Source organism: Taudactylus pleione, unplaced genomic scaffold (assembly GCF_031769625.1).
Source record: "Taudactylus pleione unplaced genomic scaffold, aTauple2 ptg000541l, whole genome shotgun sequence".
Classification (NCBI taxonomy): domain Eukaryota; kingdom Metazoa; phylum Chordata; class Amphibia; order Anura; family Myobatrachidae; genus Taudactylus; species Taudactylus pleione.
The window spans coordinates 171,556-196,409 of record NW_028284943.1 but is presented as its reverse complement, the minus strand read 5'-3'; the positions used below and the strand labels follow the sequence as shown (position 1 = coordinate 196,409).

General features: G+C 42.5%; 1 protein-coding gene across 1 annotated transcript in view; it reads left to right on the top strand.

Moving 5' to 3' along the window:
• VAV1 (vav guanine nucleotide exchange factor 1) overlaps nt 1–24,645 on the top strand; it is a 166,544-nt gene extending 141,899 nt beyond the window's left edge. The window contains exons 23-27 of the mRNA XM_088451200.1: nt 2,505–2,621; nt 3,666–3,753; nt 6,437–6,548; nt 19,778–19,929; nt 23,229–24,645. Coding sequence (XP_088307326.1) covers nt 2,505–2,621; nt 3,666–3,753; nt 6,437–6,548; nt 19,778–19,929; nt 23,229–23,282 — 523 coding nt within the window. The 3' untranslated portion in view covers nt 23,283–24,645. The remainder of the gene's footprint in view (nt 1–2,504; nt 2,622–3,665; nt 3,754–6,436; nt 6,549–19,777; nt 19,930–23,228) is intronic.
• Nucleotides 24,646–24,854: the final 209 nt, after the last annotated feature.

Genomic DNA, 24,854 nt, shown 5'->3' with positions numbered 1-24,854 from the left:
CAGAGAAAGGAAAAGAGAATAAAGAGAAGGCACACAGATGTTCACAAAATATACACAAATTTCAAGGTGCTATCTTTTCGGAATATAAGGATAATTATCCACACATTGACATAAATATTGTATACCTGCAAAAAATAAGCTTATAAACAGGTATACATAATCTATACAGATTAAACTAATACATATTGAAATAATCCATAACCTCACAACCATTAGATCTGTGCATAATATCTGCAGAGACAGTAATTCAACTGATATTAACATAAAAATATACCATGGGTGCACCCCTTATAGTAACTGGGAACAATTATCCTATAATTGACAACACCCTAATATAGTGATTGCAAAACCAGTAAAAAAATGGTTTTACATATTGCATATATATTGTTGTTGTTTTTATATATATATATATATATGTCCCTTTTGTTGATTATCACTTTTTCTGCAATATTGCAGTATTAATGAGAATAGAACCCGTTGATAACTGTATTTGTAAGCAATTGCATGTATATTGTTACTTTTTATATATTCCTTTTATTGGTCATCACTTCTTCTGCAATATTGCAGTATTTACAAGAGTAGATACTTATGCACATAAGTCCTATGATTGTTCCTGATGAATACTGTGCTCAATCAATATATTGAAGTTTAAGGAAAGAAATCCAATTAAATTCAGAGCAATATATTGTTCAGTTGATGAATAGTCATATGCATCCTCTGTTATACCGGTATGTACAGCCTATAATGCTTAAAAACATATATGAACAATTCCAAGTTTTTTTGTAGGTCTGTCTCTCATTAGGGTTTAAGTCCAATTTTAGATATTGCCAAGTGGATATTGAGTGTATAATCAAAGATAATGTATAATCCAAAGAATTATCCTATAGGTATATCCAAATAGACTCTCCATTAGTTTTTAACAAACATATCCATATTTAAGCAGATCTACATTCTATTAGGATTTAAGTATGATGTTCACAGTATATCCAAACCATCAATGTATACGTTTGTTATATTGTCCTAAATTGACAAGGATTGTAATATTGTTTGATAGATAGCCCTAATATCAATCAGAAAGAAATAAGTACCGATGTCTAAATAACTAGCCCCCTTTTGCTGTTTCCTAGAGGATAGGAAATGAGAGAGGGGACTGTTTGCATCGTGAAAAAAGTGTGGAGAGCAGTGTGCAGGAAGGAATAGTGTCCGTCAGCACCTGTTACCTCTAAGGTAGCGCAGGGATGACAACTCCACTTACCTAGCCAGCGCTGCTGTCCTGAGTAGCAAAGAAAGGGGAGAGAGGAAGTTGTTAGCAGCGTGTCCCTGCAAAGAGTGGAAAGCCTACCGGCTTGTTGGTCACATGTGCTCCCTGTCCGGTGCTGCTGTCCCGAATGAGAGAGAGAGGAGAGAAGGGAGCTTGTAAGCAGCGTGTCTCTAGAGAGATAGGAGAGCTTACCGGCTTGTCGGTCACGTGTGCGCACGTGACCGCTTGGCTGTGTACTGACACACGTTTCACTGTGCTTGGTCACAGTTTAAAAGATCCACAGGTAGTTTGAATTATTCCATTTGTGATTCTGTGAGAATATGTGGAAAACATGCACTGTCAGGGTACCCTGTGCACTGTATTTGGGAATAATTACTGTAATAGGTAAATAACACTGCACACTCTACATTGTACAAGCAACAATCAGCACTAGTTACCAAGTAATTGCCAAGGTCACATGTACGTACTGTTTTAATAGCAGTTGGCACTTCCCTTGGTTACTGCTCGGTAGCCACTTTAATTGCCTGTAGAGGGAGGTACAGAGCAGCTTTTGCTATACCACTCTGTGCTGCTGATAGTGAAGGGTAGGAATTTAAGTGTTTTAGCCCCTGTCACAGGCCGCCTATGCCTGCTATAACATGTTAGTTAACAGTTTCAGCTATCAATCTGGTTCTGTTCATACATTGTCCCTATACAAGATGGCATTCATTTAGTGATAATGTATACATTTACAAAACTTTATGCACTTAGGGGCATATTCATTAAAATAATTTTGCAAAAGAATCTCCCATATGGGGACTGCTAATTTATGTAATTTACCAAGCACTGGAAAGTGTAGCTCTCTGGAACAAGGCCCTGATAGCAAACACCATCTTTGGATGATGCCAGCCATTGTAGACTACGGACAGCATTATGCCAAATATTTAAGAAAAGGGATTCCCTGGTAATCTCTGCATGCAGATGGACGGCCGGGGTCTGAACCTGGAAGAAAAGTGATCGCATTAGCATCACTTTAGTTCTTAAACATCTCAGTAAAGGCCTACTACCAGAGCCCCTCTCCGTTAATGCTATTATTGGTACATATGGGAGATACTTAAATTCTTATTTCTTTGATAAGTTGCGAAAAGAAGTTATAATTGTTGGGACCAATTCCCAATTAATGGTAAATATGCCCCTTAGGGTAATATTGTATTACTCTGTCCGATATACAACATGACACCCTCTTCCTTCCCTTTCTCTTCAGGTATGCTGGTCCAATGGAAAGAAAAGAAGCAGAGTCGTCATTGTCTAATCGGTCTGATGGGACTTTCTTGGTCAGACAGAGAGTTAAAGACTCGGCAGAATTTGCAATTAGCCTGAAGTAATACCTCAGTTCTCCTGCTTCCCCAGAACTGCACTTTCAGTGTCAATTGATTCACACTGTTGTTGGTTGCGAACCCTTGAGACTAGACATGTTTGTGCTGCAGATAGCGCGAGCCGTCTCTTAAATGGACTTTTATTTATTTATTTATTTTCTGAAGTGCAGGTTATTAGATTTTCTTACTGCACCCTTAATGATAGGAGAATGTAAGGGTCACAGAATAAAGGAAAGGGTAGGTGTGGGAAAGGAGGGTAATGAAACAACATTGTCACACAGATGCAAGTGTAACATGTAACACAAAGAGGAATAGAAAAAAAGAAAACATTTTAGGTCTATCGCAGTATGTCATTTACTTTGGTTAGGGTAACTGAAGCTGGGAAAATAGAGCAGTGATCTTAGTAATGATAAAGATCTCATTGACTACAGTTAACAGACACATTGGGAGTTAAGGTAGGTACACTAACTATAACATTTTCCAAACGATGGTAAGAACTAGACCCATTTTGACTGACCAAAATGGTTTTAAAAATGGTTGATATACAGCGTGCACACTATCCAATAATTGTTTCGTTTTAAATGATCCCTTCGATTCCAAATCATCTTACCGATAAGTGTCTCCGTACAACTATTAACACAAATCAGCCTTTTCCGAATGATTCCAAAACAATGTGAACGACATGGCGTGTGCAGCACACACTATATTGGGAGCCGATTTTACACAATTTTCATCGATTGTCGGGCCATGGTGCAGCATACACACTAAATAGTTATAGGGCTAACACATCAATATCAGCCAATTCAGGACTAAAATTGTGTAGTGTGTTCCTAGCTTTACTCAGTGGTCTCATGCATGTTACCAAGCTAGAAAGTGTGGAGGGAAGGAGCATGAGGTTAAGGATTAAAGGCTAGAAATACAGTGGTGTCAATGCATTTATACTTGGAGGAGGCCTCAAAGTGGGTCGTCCAAGAGAACCTAGTTCTCATGAAACTATATGGTGTGGTTTTGTAATATGCTTGTTATTAAATTGATATTTATGTGCTTAGGTTTAACCAGGAAATAAAACACATGAAGGTGACTGCTCTGGATGGACTATGGAGACTCACAGAGAAGAAAGGCTTCAAAGCGCTTATTGTAAGTAACTTCTGGAACACCTATTTAATAGCAACCGGTAAATACAGTTACAAGAGCCACTTTTTATAGCTCATATGTTTTTAAGACTCATTTTAAAAAATCTATATAAATTTCCTTTTGGTTTCCTTGTATTCAACATGATTCTGAGGCCCATCTGGGGTTTCTTTGAACCTTATATCACTATAGGAAGTAGAAACTTACCTCTGCTTCCATGGGGGCATATATTTCAATTGTATATCTTTATAGTCTTTCCTAAATGATGATTAAAAGCTTCAATGAGCGAGGAGTAACAGAATGACAACCAAGTACATGTTTTCAAATGTATTTTCTTTACTCCTATAAAATCCAAATAAAATTAAGCTGTTAAACGCCAATATGGAAATTAATACCAATAAAGTCTTACTTATCCTTTTAATAACTGAATGTACCTTTATCAACTAAAAAAAATACTTACATTTTTATGATTTGTTGGCTTGCTAGGAATAACTGTTTTCTTTGAAAGTCTAATAAAATGTTTTTTATATATTTTTGTTTTCTGTACAAGGGTTTTGTTTGGTAGCATATACTGAATATATTTTATTGTATTAGACTGTTAAATACAGTCAGGTGCATAAATATTGGGACATTGACAGAATTTTCATATTTTGGCCTCTATTCACCACCACAATGGCTTTGAAATGAAACAAACAAAATGTGCTTTAACTGCAGACTTTCAGATTTAATTTGAGGGTTATTACATCTAAATCAGGTGAACGGTGTAGGAATTACAACGGTTTCTATATGTGCCTCCCACTTTTTAAGGGGCCAAAAGTAATGGGACTATCAACTCAGAAGCTATTGCATGGACAGGTGTGGGCTATTCCTTCATTATTTCATTATCAATTAAGCAGGTAAAAGGTCTGGAGTTGATTCTAGGTGTGACATTTGCATTTGGAATCAGTTGCTGTCGACTCTCAATATGAGATCCAAAGAGCTGTCACTATCAGTGAAGCAAGCCATCATTAGGCTTAAAAATCAAAACAAACCAATCAGAGAGATAGCAAAAACATTAGGTGTTGACAAATCAACTGTTTGGAACATTCTTAAAAAGAAAGAACGCACCGGAGAGCTCAGCAACACCAAAGGACCCGGAAGACCATGGAAAACAACTGTGGTAGATGACAGAAGAATTATTTCCCTGGTGAAGAAAAACCCCTTCACAACAGTTGGCCAACAATCAAGAAAAGACTTCACAAGAGTGAATATAGATGGTTCACCACAAGATGTAAACCATTGGTGAGCTACAAAAACAGGAAGACCAGATTAGAGTTTGCCAAACAACATCTAAAAAAGCCATTACAGTTCTGGAACAACATCCTATGGATAGATGAGACAAAGATCAACTTGTACCAGAGTGATGGGAAGAGAAGAGTATGGAGAAGGAAAGGAACTGCTCATGATCCAAAACATACCACCTCATCAGTGAAGCATGGTGGTGGTTGTGTCATGGCGTGGGCATGTATGGCTGCCAATGGAACTGGTTCCCTTGTATTTATTGATGATGTGACTGCTGACAAAAGCAGCAGAATGAATTCTGAAGTGTTTCGGGCAATATTATATGCTCATATTCAGTCAAATGCTTCAGAACTCATTGGACGGTGGTTCACAGTGCAGATGGACAATGACCCAAAGCATACTGCAAAAGCAACCAAAGAGTTTTTTAAGGCTAAAAAGTGGAATGTTATGCAATAGCCAAGTCAATCCCCTGACCTGAATCCGATTGAGCATGCATTTCACTTGATGAAGACAAAACTGAAGGGAAAATGCCCCAAGAACAAGCAGGAACTGAAGACATTTGCAGTAGAGGCCTGGAAGAGCATCACCAGGGATGAAACCCAACATCTGGTGATGTCTATGCATTCCAGACTTCAGGCTGTAATTGCCTGCAAAGGATTTGCAACAAAGTATTAAAAAGTGAAAGTTAGATTTAGGATTGTTTAGTTTGTCCCATTACTTTTGGCCCCTTAAAAAGTGGGAGGCAGATATAGAAACCGTTGTAATTCCTACACCGTTCACCTGATTTGGATGTAATTACCCTCAAATTAAATCTGAAAGTCTGCAGTTAAAACACATCTTGTTTGTTTCATTACAAAGCCATTGTGGTGGTGAATAGAGGCCAAAATATGAAAATTCTGTCAATGTCCCAATATTTATGCACCTGACTGTATGAATGTGAATCCTTCTTTACTTTCATAAAATCACCAGCAAATTAACCCAAAATGGCATTAACTAGTTCTCTGCATTATTTTTACCATTGGAAACCTTAAGAATACACCTGAGATTCCAATAACCTCTGCTGTTTTCAACATAATAAATAAGTGCAATTTGGATCTAATAGTACATAGCAACAATTGTTAGAAGAATATTGCATGGATTTATTAGTATTACTCTTGAGGCCTGAATCAAATCTCCCATGCATTTGCCATAACCTTTATAACTTAATGGAAAGCTTGTCATTGAGATTTCATTTTACAGAGTGCTGAAAGTGCTGGTCCGTTTGCAGAACCAGGGAGCAATGCCTACAAACTGTATATAAATGGGAGGTGGGCATGAACACATTAAAGAGTAAAGCAGATGCCATGTATTGTAGAGACAGAGGTTTAGAGCATAGTTACTTGACTAATCTGTAATATGTTCCTACCAGGAATTAGTTGGATTTTACCAATGTAACTCATTAAAAGATTGCTTCAAACTTTTGGATACAACGCTACAGTTTCCTTTCAAAGAACCAGAGAAGAAAGAAAACACCAAGAGAGGTAAAAACGGAAACATAATTTGATGATATATTAGCATTGCTGGGAACACGTTAGCATGTTACAGAGTTAAACGGCAGGTTACACATTTTATTTTTTTTTCACAGTAAGGGGTCAATGTAATTACCTGCGCATGAAGCGAGTTGCTGTTGCAACGGCACAGAAACATCGGCAACAACACCGCAATTTGCTTCCCTCGTGGCCCGATCTCACCCCAGACTCATGTATATTTGTGCGCAGCCCTATGTGGCTGTAAACATAAATCTGTGAGTCCGGAGGTACCATAAGTGCGGCACACAGCCACACTTACCCAGCGCCGCGAGTGAACTTGCGGCTACTTGGATTGACGCCCTAGAGTCTTATAAGGAATTCTGTTTTAAATATCTTTCAGTAAGGGGGAGGTGTGGACCTGTTGCTGTCTGTCTGTCCTTCACACATAGGTCATCAGCCTATCACAAGGGGTCTATGTACTAAGCCTTGGAGATAAAGTGGATGGTGATAAAGTACCAACCAATCAGCTCCTAACTGTCACATTACAGGCTGTGTTAGAAAAATGGCAGTTAGGAGCTGATTGGTTGGTACTTTGTGGTCTATTCATGTAAGAGTACGATGTTTAGGTTTTAATCATCACTAAACATCGCACTCTTATATCATGTTTTTATTTTAATTTATTTTTCATTATTCATGTACACTCACCTTATCCTCGTTGCAATCTGGTACCCGGCTCTCTTGCGATCTTTTCTTCTTTTCTTATCACGGCTTCTGTAGTCCCTTTTCTTTCTGCGCATGCGCCGTCTGCCTGCTATACTCCACTCTTCTGTGCATGCGTTAGCATCTTAGCGAGCTGGGGGCAGCGGAGAAGCAGGGACAGTGAGGGGGGGCAGGGAGAAGAGTGAGCCGCGCCGGTATTTCAATAAGATCCACGAGAGGCGGCGACTATTGGATAAGCAGGCGGCAGCTGGGACACTGGGGAGGGAGGGGACTATTGGATAGGCAGGCGGCAGCTGGGATGCTGAGGTGGGAGGGGACTATTGGATAAGCAGGGGTGTGTGAAGCAGCAGTGGCAGGTGCAGTGTGGAGGTACAGGATGGGGTAGACAGCAGCGGGGAGGCAGCAGCCTGAAACAGGGGCAGCCTTTTTTCTCTCTTCTCCTCTGATTGACCAGCATGAGTGAAGAGGGCGATTCTCCACGGTAACACCTTCAGTGAATAGGAGAAAGCATTGAAAAGCTCTGTTATCATTGATCACCCCTTTATCACTCTCCACTTTATCACGTTTCAAGGCTTAGTACATTCCCCCCTATGTTTGCTAAGATTTTCTCATTCCGTCTTTCATTACCTGCAACGGGGCCGCTTGCGATATCATCTGGTTGGACGCAAGCATCTGCGGGAGTGCGCAAATTGCCCATACACACTGAGCGATGTGGCCAATATGTCGTTCTGATTTGGCCGGAAATTACATATCGTGCCAACATCGCTCCAGCATGTACCCGGCATAGGACTGTTTCTGTTTTCTGGAAAAAACTACATTTTATAAAAAATTTAAAAAAATAAAATATATATATATATATATGTAATATTTATTTTAATAGCACCATTTACAGAATAAAATTGACATTGATCATTAAGGGGCCTGTTCATCAACACTTAAAAGGCCCGTTTAAGTTAATGGGACATTCGTCATTAGGGGTCCGATAGGACCACCTGATATTCCGCAAACTGTGCAAACTGAAAGTTTTCGTAGTTTGCCTACTAGAAGAAGCTCCATCTTCAGATGGCGCTTGTTCTCGTAGCCCCGCTCCTTCCTATGGGAACTAGTTCCGGGGATGCAAAGAGGGATCCCTCCGCCGCCTCCTCACTGACTCCCTGGCGGCTTTGCGCATGCATGACCTGAGGTCACACATGCGTAGAAGCCGGTGATGGGGACAGGTAAGTAACACAGCTACTTCTGTTCGGACCAGCTGTCCCCACACCAGAGCATGATGAATTGCTCCAGTGAGAAGAATCCCCCCTTGCGAGGCTGATACTTAATCATTGGCCCCCGATGATGACTAGGCCCCTAAATGTCTTAGATGTAACTTAGTTTGTTCACAATAATATCATATCTAGTAGATTTATTACCTTTAGATGTACAGTTTATTCACAGTTAGTACAAATATGTTGATTTTTTACTTTAAAATTATTAAAATTTTTGTTACAAAAAAGGTACTGTACAAGTTGTTAAAAGAAATCATCAACATTTTAAAACCGTACAAATAATAATACGGCCCCTATTTACTACAATCTGTATTTTAAATGCAGTTGTGGTGTGATATTTATGACTTTATTCGCATTGCGAATTTAGGAAATATCACTTGGATATTCTAACATCCGCATGCAGGAACAGAGCTTGCGATAATGCTATGTCCCTGCAAGTCCCCTCCGCACACTTCTCTCTGTATTTATCGCAAAAAAACAGTGAGAAGGTGCCCGCGCATGCGCCGCTGGCTCACCGTACCCCCCGTGTTTGCAAATGATAGCTATCTTAATGGAAGATTGGCCGGACTGAGATAAGCTTGCCTACTCTTTCACATTAGTCTATTCCTTCATTTCACGCGGGTATTTCCAAACATAGAGCAGTTCTTTTCACATGTTGCCTCAGGTGGAGGAATCTGGAACAGGCAAGAAGCAAGAGGCACCAGAGGGCATGCTTAGCAGTTATAGACTGCAGTCCTTGGCCAAACACTTAAAGGCGTTTGTATTCTGCAATACTTGGTTACTTGAGAAAGTTCATTGTGATGTTGTTATAGAAGAATACTTCTAATTCAAGATGAACAGTGGATCATCATCATGATCCAGTTCCATTTTAGACCTATAAAGTATTTTTGAAGTGTACATGACCTTTTTATATATACAAGGATGTGGTTGGGCATTCAAGCATCATTTGAAAATGTTTCACTTGACAGTATTTTCAAATCTGTTTGCATTGGTTGCACCATTTTGCTGAGGTTAACAAAAATGTATATATAACTAAATGGCTGGGTTGCATGTATAAACACTAAGGTAGAGTCTACTGTGATTCTCATGAAATATCAGATTCCAAGGAAGTCAATTATAATGATAAATTATAGGTGTCGTACAGCACCAGAACGCAGCAGCTAGTAACTGGGTGTTTTGCAGTTACGGCTGCTCTCTGTCCACCTTGCTCTCTCTGCTCTGCTCCCCACTCTCTTGGGCTTTCCTGTCCTCCTCGGCCAGAATCCTGCTCATTCCCATAAGCACTTGACATCACATTTGGCAGTAAATTTGCTAGACTTATTTAAACCTATTCCGGCAACCTTTTTTGACACTAGGGAGCAGATGTATTATCTCAGGTTACTCAGGATAGCCGGTGATTACATGCAGCCTGGTCCAGTGAAGCTGTGTCAATAATGCTGCTGCTTAGGGATTCACTGCGATCGATCTCGCAGACACTGATCAGAACACATGCGCAGTACCGACCCTGCGCATTTGACAATCGGCTATTATCAGAGTTGTATGCAAATCATCTAGTAACATACAACTCTGAATCAGGTCCATGGTACTAAGGCCCTCATTCAGAGCCGCACGTTAACAACAGTACGCTCGTTCCGAGCGATGTTTGCACATCTGCGCATGCGTACGCTTTTTAGTACGCATGCGCGAACCAGTCAGTGCGGCCGAAAATCCTTTGTACGCTATATAGCGAGTGCCGGCTATTTTGAGTGACAGAATGAGGCGTATGTGGGTGGTAACAGGGGAAGGTGCTTGAAAATGGGGAGTGGAGATCCGAACGCAGGCGTGCTTAAAGGTCAAAACGGGCGTTTTATGGGTGTGTATATTTAAAACAGCAGCGTCATTGACCACGTCACTGGGTTATTTTATAGCCCGAACTGCACGCAAATTTGTGGTAGCAAACACCAACCACAAGAATAGCGAGCAGTTCATACGCTGGTCGATGTACTCGATTAATCTAATAAATAGCGGACATGACGTAGGATGCGTGCGGCCAGGGGGCGTTTTTAACAAATAAACGAGCGTATGTTTTGCTCGCTCGTTCAGACTTAGAGGCGTGAACAGACTGCAATGTGCGTACGGATCATTTGAATAGCCACCCCTTGTTTTTAAACGAACGACCGCAAATAGCGTACGGCTCTGAATGAGGGCCTAAATTATTATGGCACCAACTAGGGACAATAATACACTGCATGAAAATGGACTGACTAAGAGTCAAATTTAAAGTTTATACAGTTATTTAGGAAAAATATTTTTCTAAATTTTTTGGATACACCTGGATATGGCAAATAATAAATGAAATATATCAAGTGATGATGTTAATATGGGTAGGGTCGTCTGTAGTGATGACAGTGTTAGGATTAGCTAAAATAAGAGTAGGCAGATGTACAGGTAGAGAGATTTTTATAATATCAGATGTTTTGATGGAGAAAGTCTATTCAGGCTTCTGGTGCCACCAACATATCCTCCCTGAGCTGGGGAGGGGGCACAACACAGAGATTCAGTAGAGGGATGAGAAAAGATGTCTTTCCTTCATAAAATTCGACCTAACTTGCCATCAAAATATGGCAAAAAGTAAAGCAATAAAGTTACAAACTAAAAATCCTTTTCTGTATTTGATTCTGTATATGACAGAAATAACAGTTTTTGACTAAATAAGAATTACAATGTTTGGCAATATTTTGTAGTTTCATATTTTTTGTGGCAGAGATTTCCGACATGTAATGTATTAACAGTTTCATACATATCTTGAAAAATAAATGAACCCAAAATTCATGCGTAAAGTTTTTTTTTAAAATATAAAAAAGGAAAGTAGTCTTGATACATCTGCCCACCCGGGACCTGCAGGAGGCTCCCGCAGGTTCTGGTAGACCCCGCACCCCTGGGAGAGTAGGCACTCCTCCCGTGTCCTGCCCACTTCCTAGAGAAGTTGACAGAATGAGGAAAAACTTACCTGGAATCGGCTGTGAGGAGAGCGCGGGGCCTAATGATGCTATTCTATAATATTCGCACTATTTGGCCCCACCCCTATTTAAATATGCACAAATCGCTGCCATTTGTCATGATGGTGCGGAGCATAATTATGTGAATCAATCGGCCCCGCCCCATCACCAAACACCTGCTCCTCCTCTTCAGGCTTCTCCTGGAGAGGAAAACATCAAGGTAGGCAAGTATGCTCCAGGAATCTGCCAGAATACTAGGCTTCACGTCTAGGAGTAAATTTACTAAGCTCCGTGTCTGCCTGAGATTGCAATCACGGGAGTATTTTGCCATTTTTACAAACACGTAAATTTACTAAATGCAAAAACTGGTGTTTTTTCAGAGGTGAACACTGCTGAATCAGAAGTTAAATGCATCCGTAAATACAAATAGAAATTAATACACCATTGCCTGAACACGGCAGTACTTTCCATAGACAGGAATACCACATGGGAATTTACCAACAATCGGGATTATAATCGCAGATGTACTGGGGCGGTACACCTGTCAAACCGTAATGCAGGTGTCCTAAGGCGAGCTCAGGGAGGACCGAAACCTCCCGTGGAGCAGAAGGGCAAACTCGGTTAAAAAATAGAAATTTCAAATAGAACCCCCTCCTGAGCAGCATTTCATGCAGAAACATACACAGATCAGTATAATCCGTGTATGTTTCTGCCTGTCATTTTTAAGATAAAGGGTTATTTTTTTTTTTTTAAAAAGCAACGTGGGGTTAACCCCCAAAAGCATAACCAGCCCAGTGCTTCAGGAGCCAGTCCTGGTTCTAAAAATACTGGGGACAAAATGTGTAGGGGTCCCCCGTATTTTATGAACCAGCACTGGGCTCTGTGAGCCAGTCCTGTTTTTAAAAATATGGGGAAGAAATGGCATGGGGATCCCCGTATTTTTAAAACCAGCACCAGGCTCAAACTAGCCGGAGTGTAATGCCACAGCCAGGGGACCCTTTCACTGGGTCACCCCGGCCAAAGCATTAACACCCTAAAATAGTCAGCCCAGGCCGAGGATCCCAGGGGAGGTGGGGACCCCGCAATAAATGGGTCCCCCCTCCCCTGAGCACCCCAAGCCTGAGCTGAAGCTCGGACTCTTCCCTGCACCCCTGGTCAGTGGGGGCAAGGATAATAGTGACTTTGAGACTTTTTTAAAAATATGCATCTTAATGTGCTACTTTATACAGATGCATTCTCATACACCTAGCCTCAATATGCCATATGGCGACAGACACCCGGCACAACTGACACGCTCCAAGAGGTTTTTATGTTGTCTTATTGCATCACAGATGCAGCAATACACAACTCAGAGTGTACTAAAGAGGCTGGGCTTTCACTTTAAATGCACAATAATTAGCTTTAAACACGTATAAGTCGCAGATGAAGCAAAAAAGTGAAAAAAAGCTGCGGTCACTGCATCGTAGAATTTCGTATGCAGATTCGGACTCATTCACAAACAGATGTACAAATCATATTGAAGAATGCAATCTAGAAAAGTAGTTTTGTGGCTTCCAATTGTTTTATTCCTGTGGATAAGATGTACATTTTGAGTGAATAGCACACTTGGCCAATTTGTCCGGGACCTGGTGCACTAAGGGGGCTGTTTGGCGCAAATGAAGCGATAGTGTATGAGGACACATCTGTACCAAGTCTGTTGCAACAAAAAATACTAATCTCAAGTACTTAGGGCCTCATTCAGAGTTGAACGCTATTCCGATGTTCATACAGTTGAGCAATTATTGGCGGTCTGTGCATGCGTTACAGCCGTATTGGCCAAGTGCTGCATATAAATTGCGCTCGCTGTGAGGATTCACTCGCTATTGATTGACAGGAAAAGACCATTTTGTGGGTGGTTAGGGGGAGTTCGGGCCAAAACACAGGCGTGTCAGGGCTGTTTCCTGGGCATGTACTAGCCAGCGTCTGTGATCTCGCACACACAGAACAAACCTCCAGCGTCTCAATTCCCAAAGCCATTCGGAATCATTGACCTTAGACTTACTCAAGGTGTTGATGTTTTGAGGATCTGTGCCCAATGCTGCGTTTGTGTACGCAGTTCCGGGCAGTTGCGAGGGCTTCCGGTGGGCATCTCAATACAAAATCTGCCACCTCTTGCATAAACTCCCTAACGTGTATTATCATGTTACTATATAACAACCGTCTTAAATACAACGTAACTTAACTTCTAAGTATAAAGACACAGACAACAGTGTTTGCGTTTAAATATTTTGCCAAATTTATTTTTGACAAGTCATTACATTTTAGACTATAAGTTAATACTAATAATGGTGACGGCACAAAAAGAACGCACAGGACAATAACAACCAAGCAGCTCAAACAAACACACACACAAGCCAAGCATTGGTGATCAACTCTCCTTTACCTTCAACCACCTTTCCAGGTGGTAAAGCCATTTCCCGTCCAGGACAATTGGCTGTCAACTTACTCCACTTTAATGAGAGCGCATCCACTAAGCCTAACTATTAACATAAAGTAACTCCAAGTGTCGTTCTTTTCCGCCCAACCAAACAGCTCAAACAAACACACACACCTCCTTGAAGAAGGCAGAACCCATACCGAAACGCATTTGAGACCCCATACGCCCATATTCCAGACCCACGGCCTACTCCCACTGAAGCTCCTCATCCATATGGGGATCTCCGGTTGGCCTCAGCCGTCCCATTTGCATCGCTTCCGCACTCGCTGCTGCAAGCGCCTCCACCTTAACCATACAGACCACAGATCGTCACACATCAAGCCCGTCCCGGGCAGTCCATCTACCTGCCAGAAGGGTGACCCACACCGCACCCCCGGCTCTCACAGGGAGACCCACCCCAGTGACCCGGCACCAGTGGCAGCTCCCACAAGCAACTCAGCCCCACTGCTGCATTCACAACCACCAGTACCACCCGGTTGCTGACCTCTGCAAAATAGAAGATCCTCTTGAACAACAGCTACTCATCTTTACCACCACAGCAGCTTCAATCAGTCAACAAGGAACTGCAGCAACGCAACACCACTACGGCCTACCGATAGGCCTTACCTACCGGTAGGTATAAGACTTTGAGACTTTTCATTCATACGCAATGCGCCGCCAGGTGTACTACACCCACCTCCCACACCATACCCCTCTCGCTCTCCCCCCCCCTCGCCCACCGAGACTCCCAAGACTGTCGACCATAGTGTCCAGCAGGGCTAACGTGCCGGTCTATTGAACTGCACGGAAAGGAGCCCCCTGAAAGGGTCGACCCACCTCCCCAGTCTCTCCCCCCCTCCTCTCTCACACACCACCACACCCACCTTGATGCCCGGGACTATATAGGAGAAGCACTGTGACTACTCCAATAAAACCATTTACTCCCACCTTGTGTCCGCCTCTGTCATTCCATTGGTCCACCCCTCCCCACTCATTCACACCACACACACTAGCAACCACATACACAGTCCAACACTCCCCCATCATCATTGCACCCACAGGGCGAGCGCACCTTCCATACCCCACCGTCTCTAAACACACACACAAGCCGAGCATTGGTGATCAACTCTTTTACCTTCAACCACCGGTCCAGGTGGTATAGCCATTTCCTGTGCAGGACAATTGGCTATCACCTTACTCCACTTTAATGAGAGCGCACCCACTAAGCCTAATTATTAACATAAAGTAACTCCAAGTGTCGTTCAACCACAATGGGGAACAGCTCAAGCAACCACAATGGGGAACAGCTCAAGCAACAGCATGTTCTCAGTGAACCCCACGTCAACGGCCAAGGTAAAGCGCACCATGAACCATTGAGGTAGGCTCAAAAATACAGTCACGACAGCAGCGTCAGTAAAATTGGAGCTGAGTGTTACTCCAGGAGTACTGAGCCACCTCCCTATGGGGATATAGCTGTAGCCAGTGCTACATATGACCGAGGCGTATAGGGGATGCCATCTTAAGGAGATCCGCCGACGACAGCTGGATGGCTGGGGGCGGTACCAGATTCGGCACGGAAGCAAGCCTTTTTAGGGTGATGCCCCAAAGTTCCTGTGGGTGGGTTTCACTGTAGCACGCTACAAATATATTGAAAAACCTGCCTGCCAATTAAGGTAGGAGCAATAGGCCTCCTCACCCGTGCCCTCCAGCGCAGCAAGCGCTGGCCAGCCTGACTGATCAATTGATGGCCCAGGCATGGAAGACTGGGATGCTAGCAAAGGGGTCAAAAACCCTGGCCCAAGATGACCGCGTATGGAGGGAGGCAATAGCAGTAGTTGAGTAAGAGGGGATAGTGGGCGCTACAGCCACGGGAGACAGTGTAACAAAAAACAGGGGCGTAGCGACGGTGGTTTCAGTGGAGAATTAAATGGACATAGGGCGCCATACAGAGTTCCGGAATTCTAGGGGCGCTACATAGTATAACAGCCGGCTGTTATTTATTTAATTTTGTTTTATTTATTTTTTTATTATTATTTACTTTATTTTTGTTGTTGTTATTTTGCACTATAACCTAAGGAAGTTACGGATATTTATTTATTGTCATTTATTATTTATTTATTAGAGGAACTGGATTAATAATAATGGTGGTAGACAGAACATGCATAGTAGTACTCACATTAATATAGGTGCAATGTATATTTGCGAAGTAGGAGCATAGCTGAGAATGGAGCTTCCCATAGGTGTTCCCACTACAGCGAAAGCTGCTTGGCGCATTAATTGCAGTAATAAGCTGTGCACTCTGTGGAATTTCACTGTAGCACATGTATTCTGCCAATGTAAGTTAAATGCCCAGAATAAATAATACAACCTCCTCTATCAACTGATATCAATGATTCAAAGGGATCACAGTTAGATCCTAGGTGCTATACTTAAATAAGGCAGTGTCAAAGCAGCTACCCATTAATGTCAGACAGTGCATCACTAAAGCGCTCAATTACACCAATGGGACGTCAATGCCCAGCAGAAAAACTGCCACTGTTTGCTGTTTTTACTCTTCACTCCAGTATTCCCCCGCAGGCTTGCCATACCCTGCTAGCTCAGTTCAGTACAGGGAGTGTGTGTGTGTGTGCGGGGGACTGCGCTAAGACATACACTTTCTCCGGGCGCCATGGTCCCACCTCTGGTAATAACTGACTCAGTGTTGGGCAGCCGACCAGGCAGCACCCTGGATCGGCGGAGCCAGGACTGCCTAGCTACATGCATGAGAGACTAAATAACTGCTGGCGTAACTGCGTACTGCAGTAGTGGAGAGCCCACCGCTACTGGACACACACGCGACCTCTGCAATATATAGGAGGGGCCTGCCTGTGCCTCTCGCTTGGGCAATCCTAACAGCCCTTGCTTGTAAAGGGGACAGTGCTAAGTGGCAAATGCGGAATTTCTACAGAGGGGTTCCCAAATGCTTAATTTCAACATGTTACCATTAACAGAGCATAATCAGCACTTAAAAACCAGCTATAACAGACATCATACGAATGTACGGAATGAAGTAATTCCGGCCTATACTGGACCAGCAAACACAGTAAGCAATTATATGTAGAAGTAGAGCCATCCTCTCTGAGCTGAATCTTTTTATTTCATATGTGTGCTCCATTACAGATCATTTGAGCAAGTTGGGGAATCTGGGGGAGAGTAGAAAATGAAACCGTGCACTGCCATGGACATAGATGTACAGATTGGTCCCCTTATGTACTGGATGGTGTATTATCCAGTATTAATAATTGATTCTATAGATGGTCTATATCAGTGCACCCCGAACAGTGCATGTTTTCCAGATCTCCTAGTTGGTGCACAACTATATTCATTATTGGCTTTTCAATTTTTTACTACTGGCTGACACATTTTAAAAGATCAACAGGGACTGTAGTGCTAGTTATTTCACTGTGACACTAATGGTGGGTACACACTGGGCGATATTACTGAGCGACTGCACGATTACAACATCGTAATCATGCAGTCGCTCAGTAATCGTGCACAAATCGTGCACTTTTATGTAGGAAACGACCAGCGATGCGCACTCCCGCTGGTCGTTTCCGACATTGTCCATCGCCTGAACATGCAGCACAATCTGCCGATAACGACCGATTGGCATGTTCAGGAATGATGGACAGTGCCTGCACTGAACGACTGATCGTTCAGTGAAGACACTACAGGGGATCAGGAACGACGGTACGATTACGATGTCGTAATCGTACTGTCTTTCCTGATCGCCTAGTGTGTACGCACCTTAAGGGGAGCCTAAAAAAAAATGCAACATTAGTATTATATGCTATTTCTATTGTGGTCATCATGGTGAGGGTGGGGGAGGGGGTTTAAGACAAGGCAACCATAAGTCTCTCCTGAGTTTGCCTATGGTGCTGGCCACTGCAGCCACAAAGATGACATTGACCAAGGGCATTAAGGACTGAGGGGGAGCACCCCTCCCACACACTGGCAACCCTTCCACAAAGCTGCTGCAACAGCAGCCTGAGGGGGGATAGAACTATCAATAGGGGAAACGGCCCTGCAGCCCCTAATAACATGGGGGCACTGTGGAGTCAGGGGCCAGGGTCTGGGGAGGCTGATTACTAGGCAGGATATAGCCACCCCACCCCCAGCAGAACAAGAAACCAGTGATAGGACAATGATTGAGGACAGAAAGGAAAGGTAAAAGCAATGACAGGAAGTAAGTAAATGAAAAGAATAACTAAAAACAATAAAGAACAGAGGGGAGAAGGAGAAGGAAAGCACTAAGAGAGTTTTATTAAGGAAAATGACAACTGACAAAAATGCACTTCCCTGTCCTGGAAAAAAGCTAGAACAAAGAGACAGCTTTACATACATCACTCCATTATATACTCTTAGACCACTCCCCATGAAACATTCATTGGCTGCATAAGACCAGATAAACTTAAAGGGGCAATATCCAACACGTTATTAAACTGGCAACACTCAAAACATTTGTGGTTTAATGTCCCTCACGTTTACATGTTATCCTTCGGGCTTACTTAGCATATTTAGAGAGTATGCAGTTGCGTATGCATTACCAGCCATTTCTGAATCAGGCCCTTATTTGCCAAATCCAATTAGACGCAATAAAGCAAAAAGTTAACGTTGGTGAACTTTTCTCACACTTCGGGGCTTTTGGTGCAAAATGTTTGCGTCTTTTGTCTATGCGCGCTCCTGTTTTCCGCACTATCCTATTACAAAAGATGCGATATGACATTCGCCCGAAAACAGTGGTGTAACCTGCGAAAAGTACAGAAGATTTTCTGTCTGTAAAAAGGCTAACTAACATAGGAAATCACTTTAGAAGTGTATTAGTGGATCTAATAAAAGTATTTTGGGTTCTTAAATTGTGTTAAATGGCTGTTATATGCATTTTTGTGTAATAATGGAAATATTATAGAAATCTATTTTTTTGGACAAAATAAATGCTGCAGTTAAATTAGGGGTACAATAAAATGGGTAAAAGTATGTTTTTGTGTCATAATGGTGCACTTTTAAAAATGTAAAAAAATACACCTGGTACAGCAACCTGCAATGTCCCATTTTCCAACACTTTGCCTAATTTGTCTTTAGGGGGATGTCCAAAGAGTTTTGAACCAAGGGCCTGACTCAGCACGGATCGCAATTGCAACCGTGTACGCAGATCGGACAATTGTTGTGTACTGTGCATGCATATGCACCGCATTGCCCGTGCGCCGTGATCACACTGCGATTATGGCCGAACACAGGAAGAATGAGTGACAGGCCGTGAGCATTTGGGGGTGGTGACGGGGGAGTGGTCGGAGAAACGCAGGCGTGCCTGTCCGTTTAAACGCTGTTGCATGGGAGTGCATAAATTAGCCACTGCGATTACATACACAGCTTGAGTACTTACTGCGTGCGACGAGACTTGCAGTTTTTGAGACTGGTCAGACCTAGTGTAAATGTGCATGACGGGCCGATGTGCTCCAGTGGTACCGATGTATATGCAGTAGTGCGAGGTGAGAAAGCAGCAAAAGGCTGGCTGGACGGTGGCAGACATTAGCATATTTTCGCATCTACATTGCGTGCAATTACGCAGCTGCGATCGCAATTATGATCCATGCTGAATGAGGCCCCAAGTCCCCACATTTTTAGTCCAAAATTGGGGTTTTGCACAACTTTTCAACTTTTCCAAGCTACCATGATAATTAACATTTGTTTATGTAGTTAGAATAGGTTTATAGTATACAGTAGCTGTGCCTTCTATGTGTTGATTTAAACATTAAATAAAATTTCTATAATCGACTCTGACAGACAAAAGGGTGAAGTATTTTGGTTCAGCCCGAGCACGTTATGATTTCTGTGCTAGAGACAGAACTGAATTGAGCTTGAAGGAAGGAGACATTATCCGAATCCTGAGCAAGAAAGGACACCAGGGGTGGTGGAAAGGAGAAGTTTATGGCAAGGTAAGGGGGAGACACGCAAAGGGAAAGTAGTGCTCAACCAAAAGGATGGAAGTGGCACTGGAAGAGTATACAATGAGACGTTAACAAGTGGCAAGTTCAAGGGTAAAAAATAGAATGTGGCCATTCATAAGATGATTGAAAAATGTATTTCTTTCTTTTTTTTTATATTATTGTATGTTCACATTTCTTCATAGGAAAAGAGGAACCTCTTTGCAGTTATGCCATGCCTCTCAGCATTGCTAAAAAGCTCCCATGGGTACTATATTATGTGTACCAGTGCAAAGTGCCAGTGCACCATCAGACAGGGGTGATCATACCATGTAATGAGTGTGGCTGTCTCACAAAGGAAATTATCCCTGTCCTTAACATGTATGGCCTCTCTTCATTCTGTTTTAACACATTACCGTTCTCACCTCTGTAGTAACACATTACCGATATCACCTCTGTAGTAACACATTACCGCTCTCAGTTCTGTATTAAAACATTACCGCTCTCACCTTTGTGGTAACACATTACCGCTCTCACCTCTGTAGTAACACATTACCACTCTCACCTCTGTAGTAACACATTCCCGCTATCACCTCTGCAGTAAAACATTACCACCTCACCTCTGTATTAAAACATTACGGCTCTCACCTCTGTAGTAACACATTACCACTCTCACCTCTATAGTAACACATTACCCCTCTCACCTCTGTAGTAACACATTACCGCTCTCACCGCTGTAGTAAAACATTCTGCCCCTTACCTCTGTAGTAACACATTACCACTCTCACCTCTGTAGTAACACATTACCTCTCACCTCTGTAGTAACACATTCTCGCTATCACCTCTGCAGTAAAACATTACCACTCTCACCTCTGTATTAAAACAATAGGGCTCTCACCTCTGTAGTAACACATTACCACTCTCACCTCTGTAGTAACACATTACCACTCTCACCTCTGTAGTAACACATTCTGCCCCTTACCTCTGTAGTAACACATTACCGATCTCACCTCTGTAGTAACACATTACCGCTCTCAGCTCTGTATTAAAACATTACCGCTCCCACCTCTGTAGTAACACATTACCACTCTCACCTCTGTATTAAAACAATAGGGCTCTCACCTCTGTAGTAACACATTCTCGCTATCACCTCTGCAGTAACACATTACCACTCTCACCTCTGTATTAAAACAATAGGGCTCTCACCTCTGTAGTAACACATTACCACTCTCACCTCTGTAGTAACACATTACCACTCTCACCTCTGTAGTAACACATTCTGCCCCTTACCTCTGTAGTAACACATTACCGATCTCACCTCTGTAGTAACACATTACCGCTCTCAGCTCTGTATTAAAACATTACCGCTCCCACCTCTGTAGTAACACATTACCACTCTCACCTCTGTAGTAACACATTACCGCTCTCACCTCTGTAGTAACACATTCCCGCTCTCACCTCAGCAGTAAAACATTACCACTCTCACCTCTGTATTAAAACATTACGGCTCTCACCTCTGTAGTAACACATTGTGCCCCTTACGTCTGTAGCAACACATTACCGATCTCACCTTTGTAGTAACACATTACTGCTCTCATCTCTGTAGTAACACATTACCGCTCTCACCTCTGTAGCAAAAAATTCTTCCCCTTACCTCTGTAGTAACACATTACCACTCTCACCTCTATAGTAACATATTACCACTCTCACCTCTGTAGTAACACATTACCACTCTCACCTCTGTAGTAACACATTACTGCTTTTACATCTGTAGTAACACATTACTGTTCTCACCTCTTTAGTAACATGTTACTGTTCTCACCTCTGTAGTAACACATTCTGCCCCCTTACCTCTGTAGTAACACATTCTGCCCCTTACCTCTGTCACTACATATTATGTCCTCTTACCTCTTTAATGACATTTTATGCCCCCTTAGTTTTGTAATGAAACTTTCTGCTCCGTCTACCATTCTCTGTAACATGCTCCCCCTATCAGCTCTGTAATAACACATCCCCCCTAACTCCTTGTAACAGGTTCCCCCCATTACCTTTATAGTAACTCATTCCCATCACTCACCTCTTTAATAACACCTTCCCTGCATCACCGTTATTGTAAAATGTTCCATATTTATAGATTTGCATATTTCTAACCTCCACTCCACAGTAGTAAAGGGACAGTCTGACAGTGAATCAATGAGAAGCTCATTAGTCTCATTTACTGCCCGACTGTTCTAACCTCCAAATGTCAGGTCTGACTGCAACTCTGTCGATGGGAACTAGATGGGCTCCAGCCACAGTGAGACGCACCACAATTCAGAACAAATACAGTGATAGGAATACTACTTTAGTATTTACATATCAGTGTCCCACGTCTCCCTGTATCTTCTCTGCTAGCAACTTATTGTGCACCATATCTGTAGAGCCTATTATATTCATCTGTGCCAAGCCAGACTAGTTTAAGCTCACATACCTGAAAGCTCTCTCACTGTACATATTTCATCTCTAAATCAAGATTACTATCCATCAATTATGAGTAGCACCACAATAGCTTCTACTGAAAAAAAGGCCCTATCTCCATGTCCATGTGAAAATGTGGGGCTCAGCAGGGGAGCCCAGAGGGATGGGTGTGGGTACAAAGTACCTTGGTCCAGGCTTTTGTAGGGGCTTGGGAGTGCAGGGGTGGCGAGATCATGCATCCCCATTATGCAATGGTCACACCCCCACTTTACAGCGGTGCACTCTATGGAAATGTACACTGGGGTGTAGCAACGGCCCCATGTGCCTAAACCCCCCTCCAACGATGTCTCAGCAGTACTGGTACTCGTTGCAAATTAAACCGACAGGGGCCCTTATGCTGGGTACACACTGTCCGATAAATTGTGCCAATCTGATCAACGCTCCAATCCAACAGAGCAATAATTGGATCAGTGTGTACTTCTTGTATACTTGTAGCTCAGTGTGTACTTTCTTCTGATCTCCTTAATGGGATTGGGAGGTGAGAGCAAGATAGTGCATGCAGCACACTAGATATCGACCTCCCGGTTCTACGCTTCTCGCTTCCTATCAATGACTGGGAGTTGCCATATACAAGAGCAAAAACAAAGTCACAAAAAATGAAATTCAAGGGGCAGAGTATAAATGTCACAGTGATTCCCCTAGCCAGTCTGTGTAATCCGCCCCTCCCTCCTCCCCCCCCCCCTTATCCTTACCCCCTCAAAAGTGGCCCTGCCCTTGGCTATCTTGCTCACTAGCATAAAATGTTTTATTGCATGTATAGGGAAGTTGTTAATATGTTGACTTTATCTTTACAGATCGGATGGTTTCCTTCAAATTATGTTGAAGATGACTTTTCTGAGTACTGCTGAGTGAATGAATCGACTTATAATGAGTCTATAGGATAAGAGCACACAGAGCATGGATAACTATATTTAAGGACTCATTGTACTGCTACATGCAACAAGAGAAAAATGTCTGCATTAAGTGGTATTAAAAGCAAGTTTAGGAATATCAAGCATCTTTCTTCCTAAACTAAAGCTTTGGATAGACTTCCAGGCACCTCTTACAAATAACAGGTTTCACATCAGTGTCTTATTCTGCTAAAATATTTAAAATTGTTTTAGTAATATACTGACCATTGTTTTTAAGTTCATATGGTACATCATCATAGGTATATATCATTCAAACACTGTGCACACCTTATAACTACTGTACATCAGGGCCGAAACTAGGATATCTGTCACCCACTGCAAGGTAGTGATTTTGCGCCCCCTTCCTTCCTGTACTTGGGTTTTGTCCTTGATCCTCCATAAGGCAGTACACTAGTCAAACGTCCCTGGTATAGTGACTTACATTATTCCACACACCATAAAGCCCATTACACATTATGCCACACATTGTAATGCCTATTACCAAAGTGCCACTTACATATTTGCCCGACACCATTTTATGCCCAACAGTAAGGCTTCTAATTACTTTAAAATTACCTGCTCATTGTCAGGGGTTTTATGCTCATTGCCAGGGGGTTTCATGCTCGTTGCCAGGGGGTTTCATGCTCGTTGCCAGGGGTTTTATGCTCGTTGCCAGGGGGTTTCATGCTCGTTGCCAGGGGGTTCCATGCTCGTTGCCAGGGGGTTCCATGCTCGTTGTCAGGGGTTTTATGCTTGTTGCCAGGGGGTTCCATGCTCGTTGCTAGGGGGTTTCATGCTCATTGCCAGGGGGTTTCATGCTCATTGCCAGGGGGTTTCATGCTCATTGCCAGGGGGATTCATGCTCATTGCTATGGGGTTTATGCTTGTTGCCAGGGGTTACATGCTCGTTGCCATGGGGTTTATGCTCGTTGCCAGGGGGTTTCACAGGAGAAGATGCAGCTTTCAGCATCTTCTTCCAGCACTTGCACTGGCCTAACAGACACTAGAGGTCCAGTAGGACCTCTAGTGTCTGTCTCCTCCTTGGCGGCATACATTTTTGGATGGCCGTTTTCAGCAGAGTCCATGCGGACGGCTGTACATAGACAGACATCATGTAATTTACCATTGATAGTGTGGGACTAAATGCCTCCTGGGTTCACATATATTTTCAAAAGTAAGATTTCACAGCCTGCACACATGTTGTGTTGTGTTAAGAAGAATTTCCCATTGAGCGTGGTTTATTCAGGAAAATAAGGATGCATTAGGTTTCAGAGTGTGACATCTTCTTTAGGTGCTGAAAATGAACAGTGGTAAATGGTATTGTGATGACTTGTATAATTAATTAATTTACATAATAAATTTTATTACAAAAATATAATTGTGTGAATTCATTGTGACCTTGAAAATTGCTTATTAAACAATTTTATTTTCTTGCAATTACATAACAAGGCAGTACAATAACTTACAATTACTCACAAATTGTTTTAGAATAGTAATTATGTAGAGATCCGTATAAACACATACTGTATG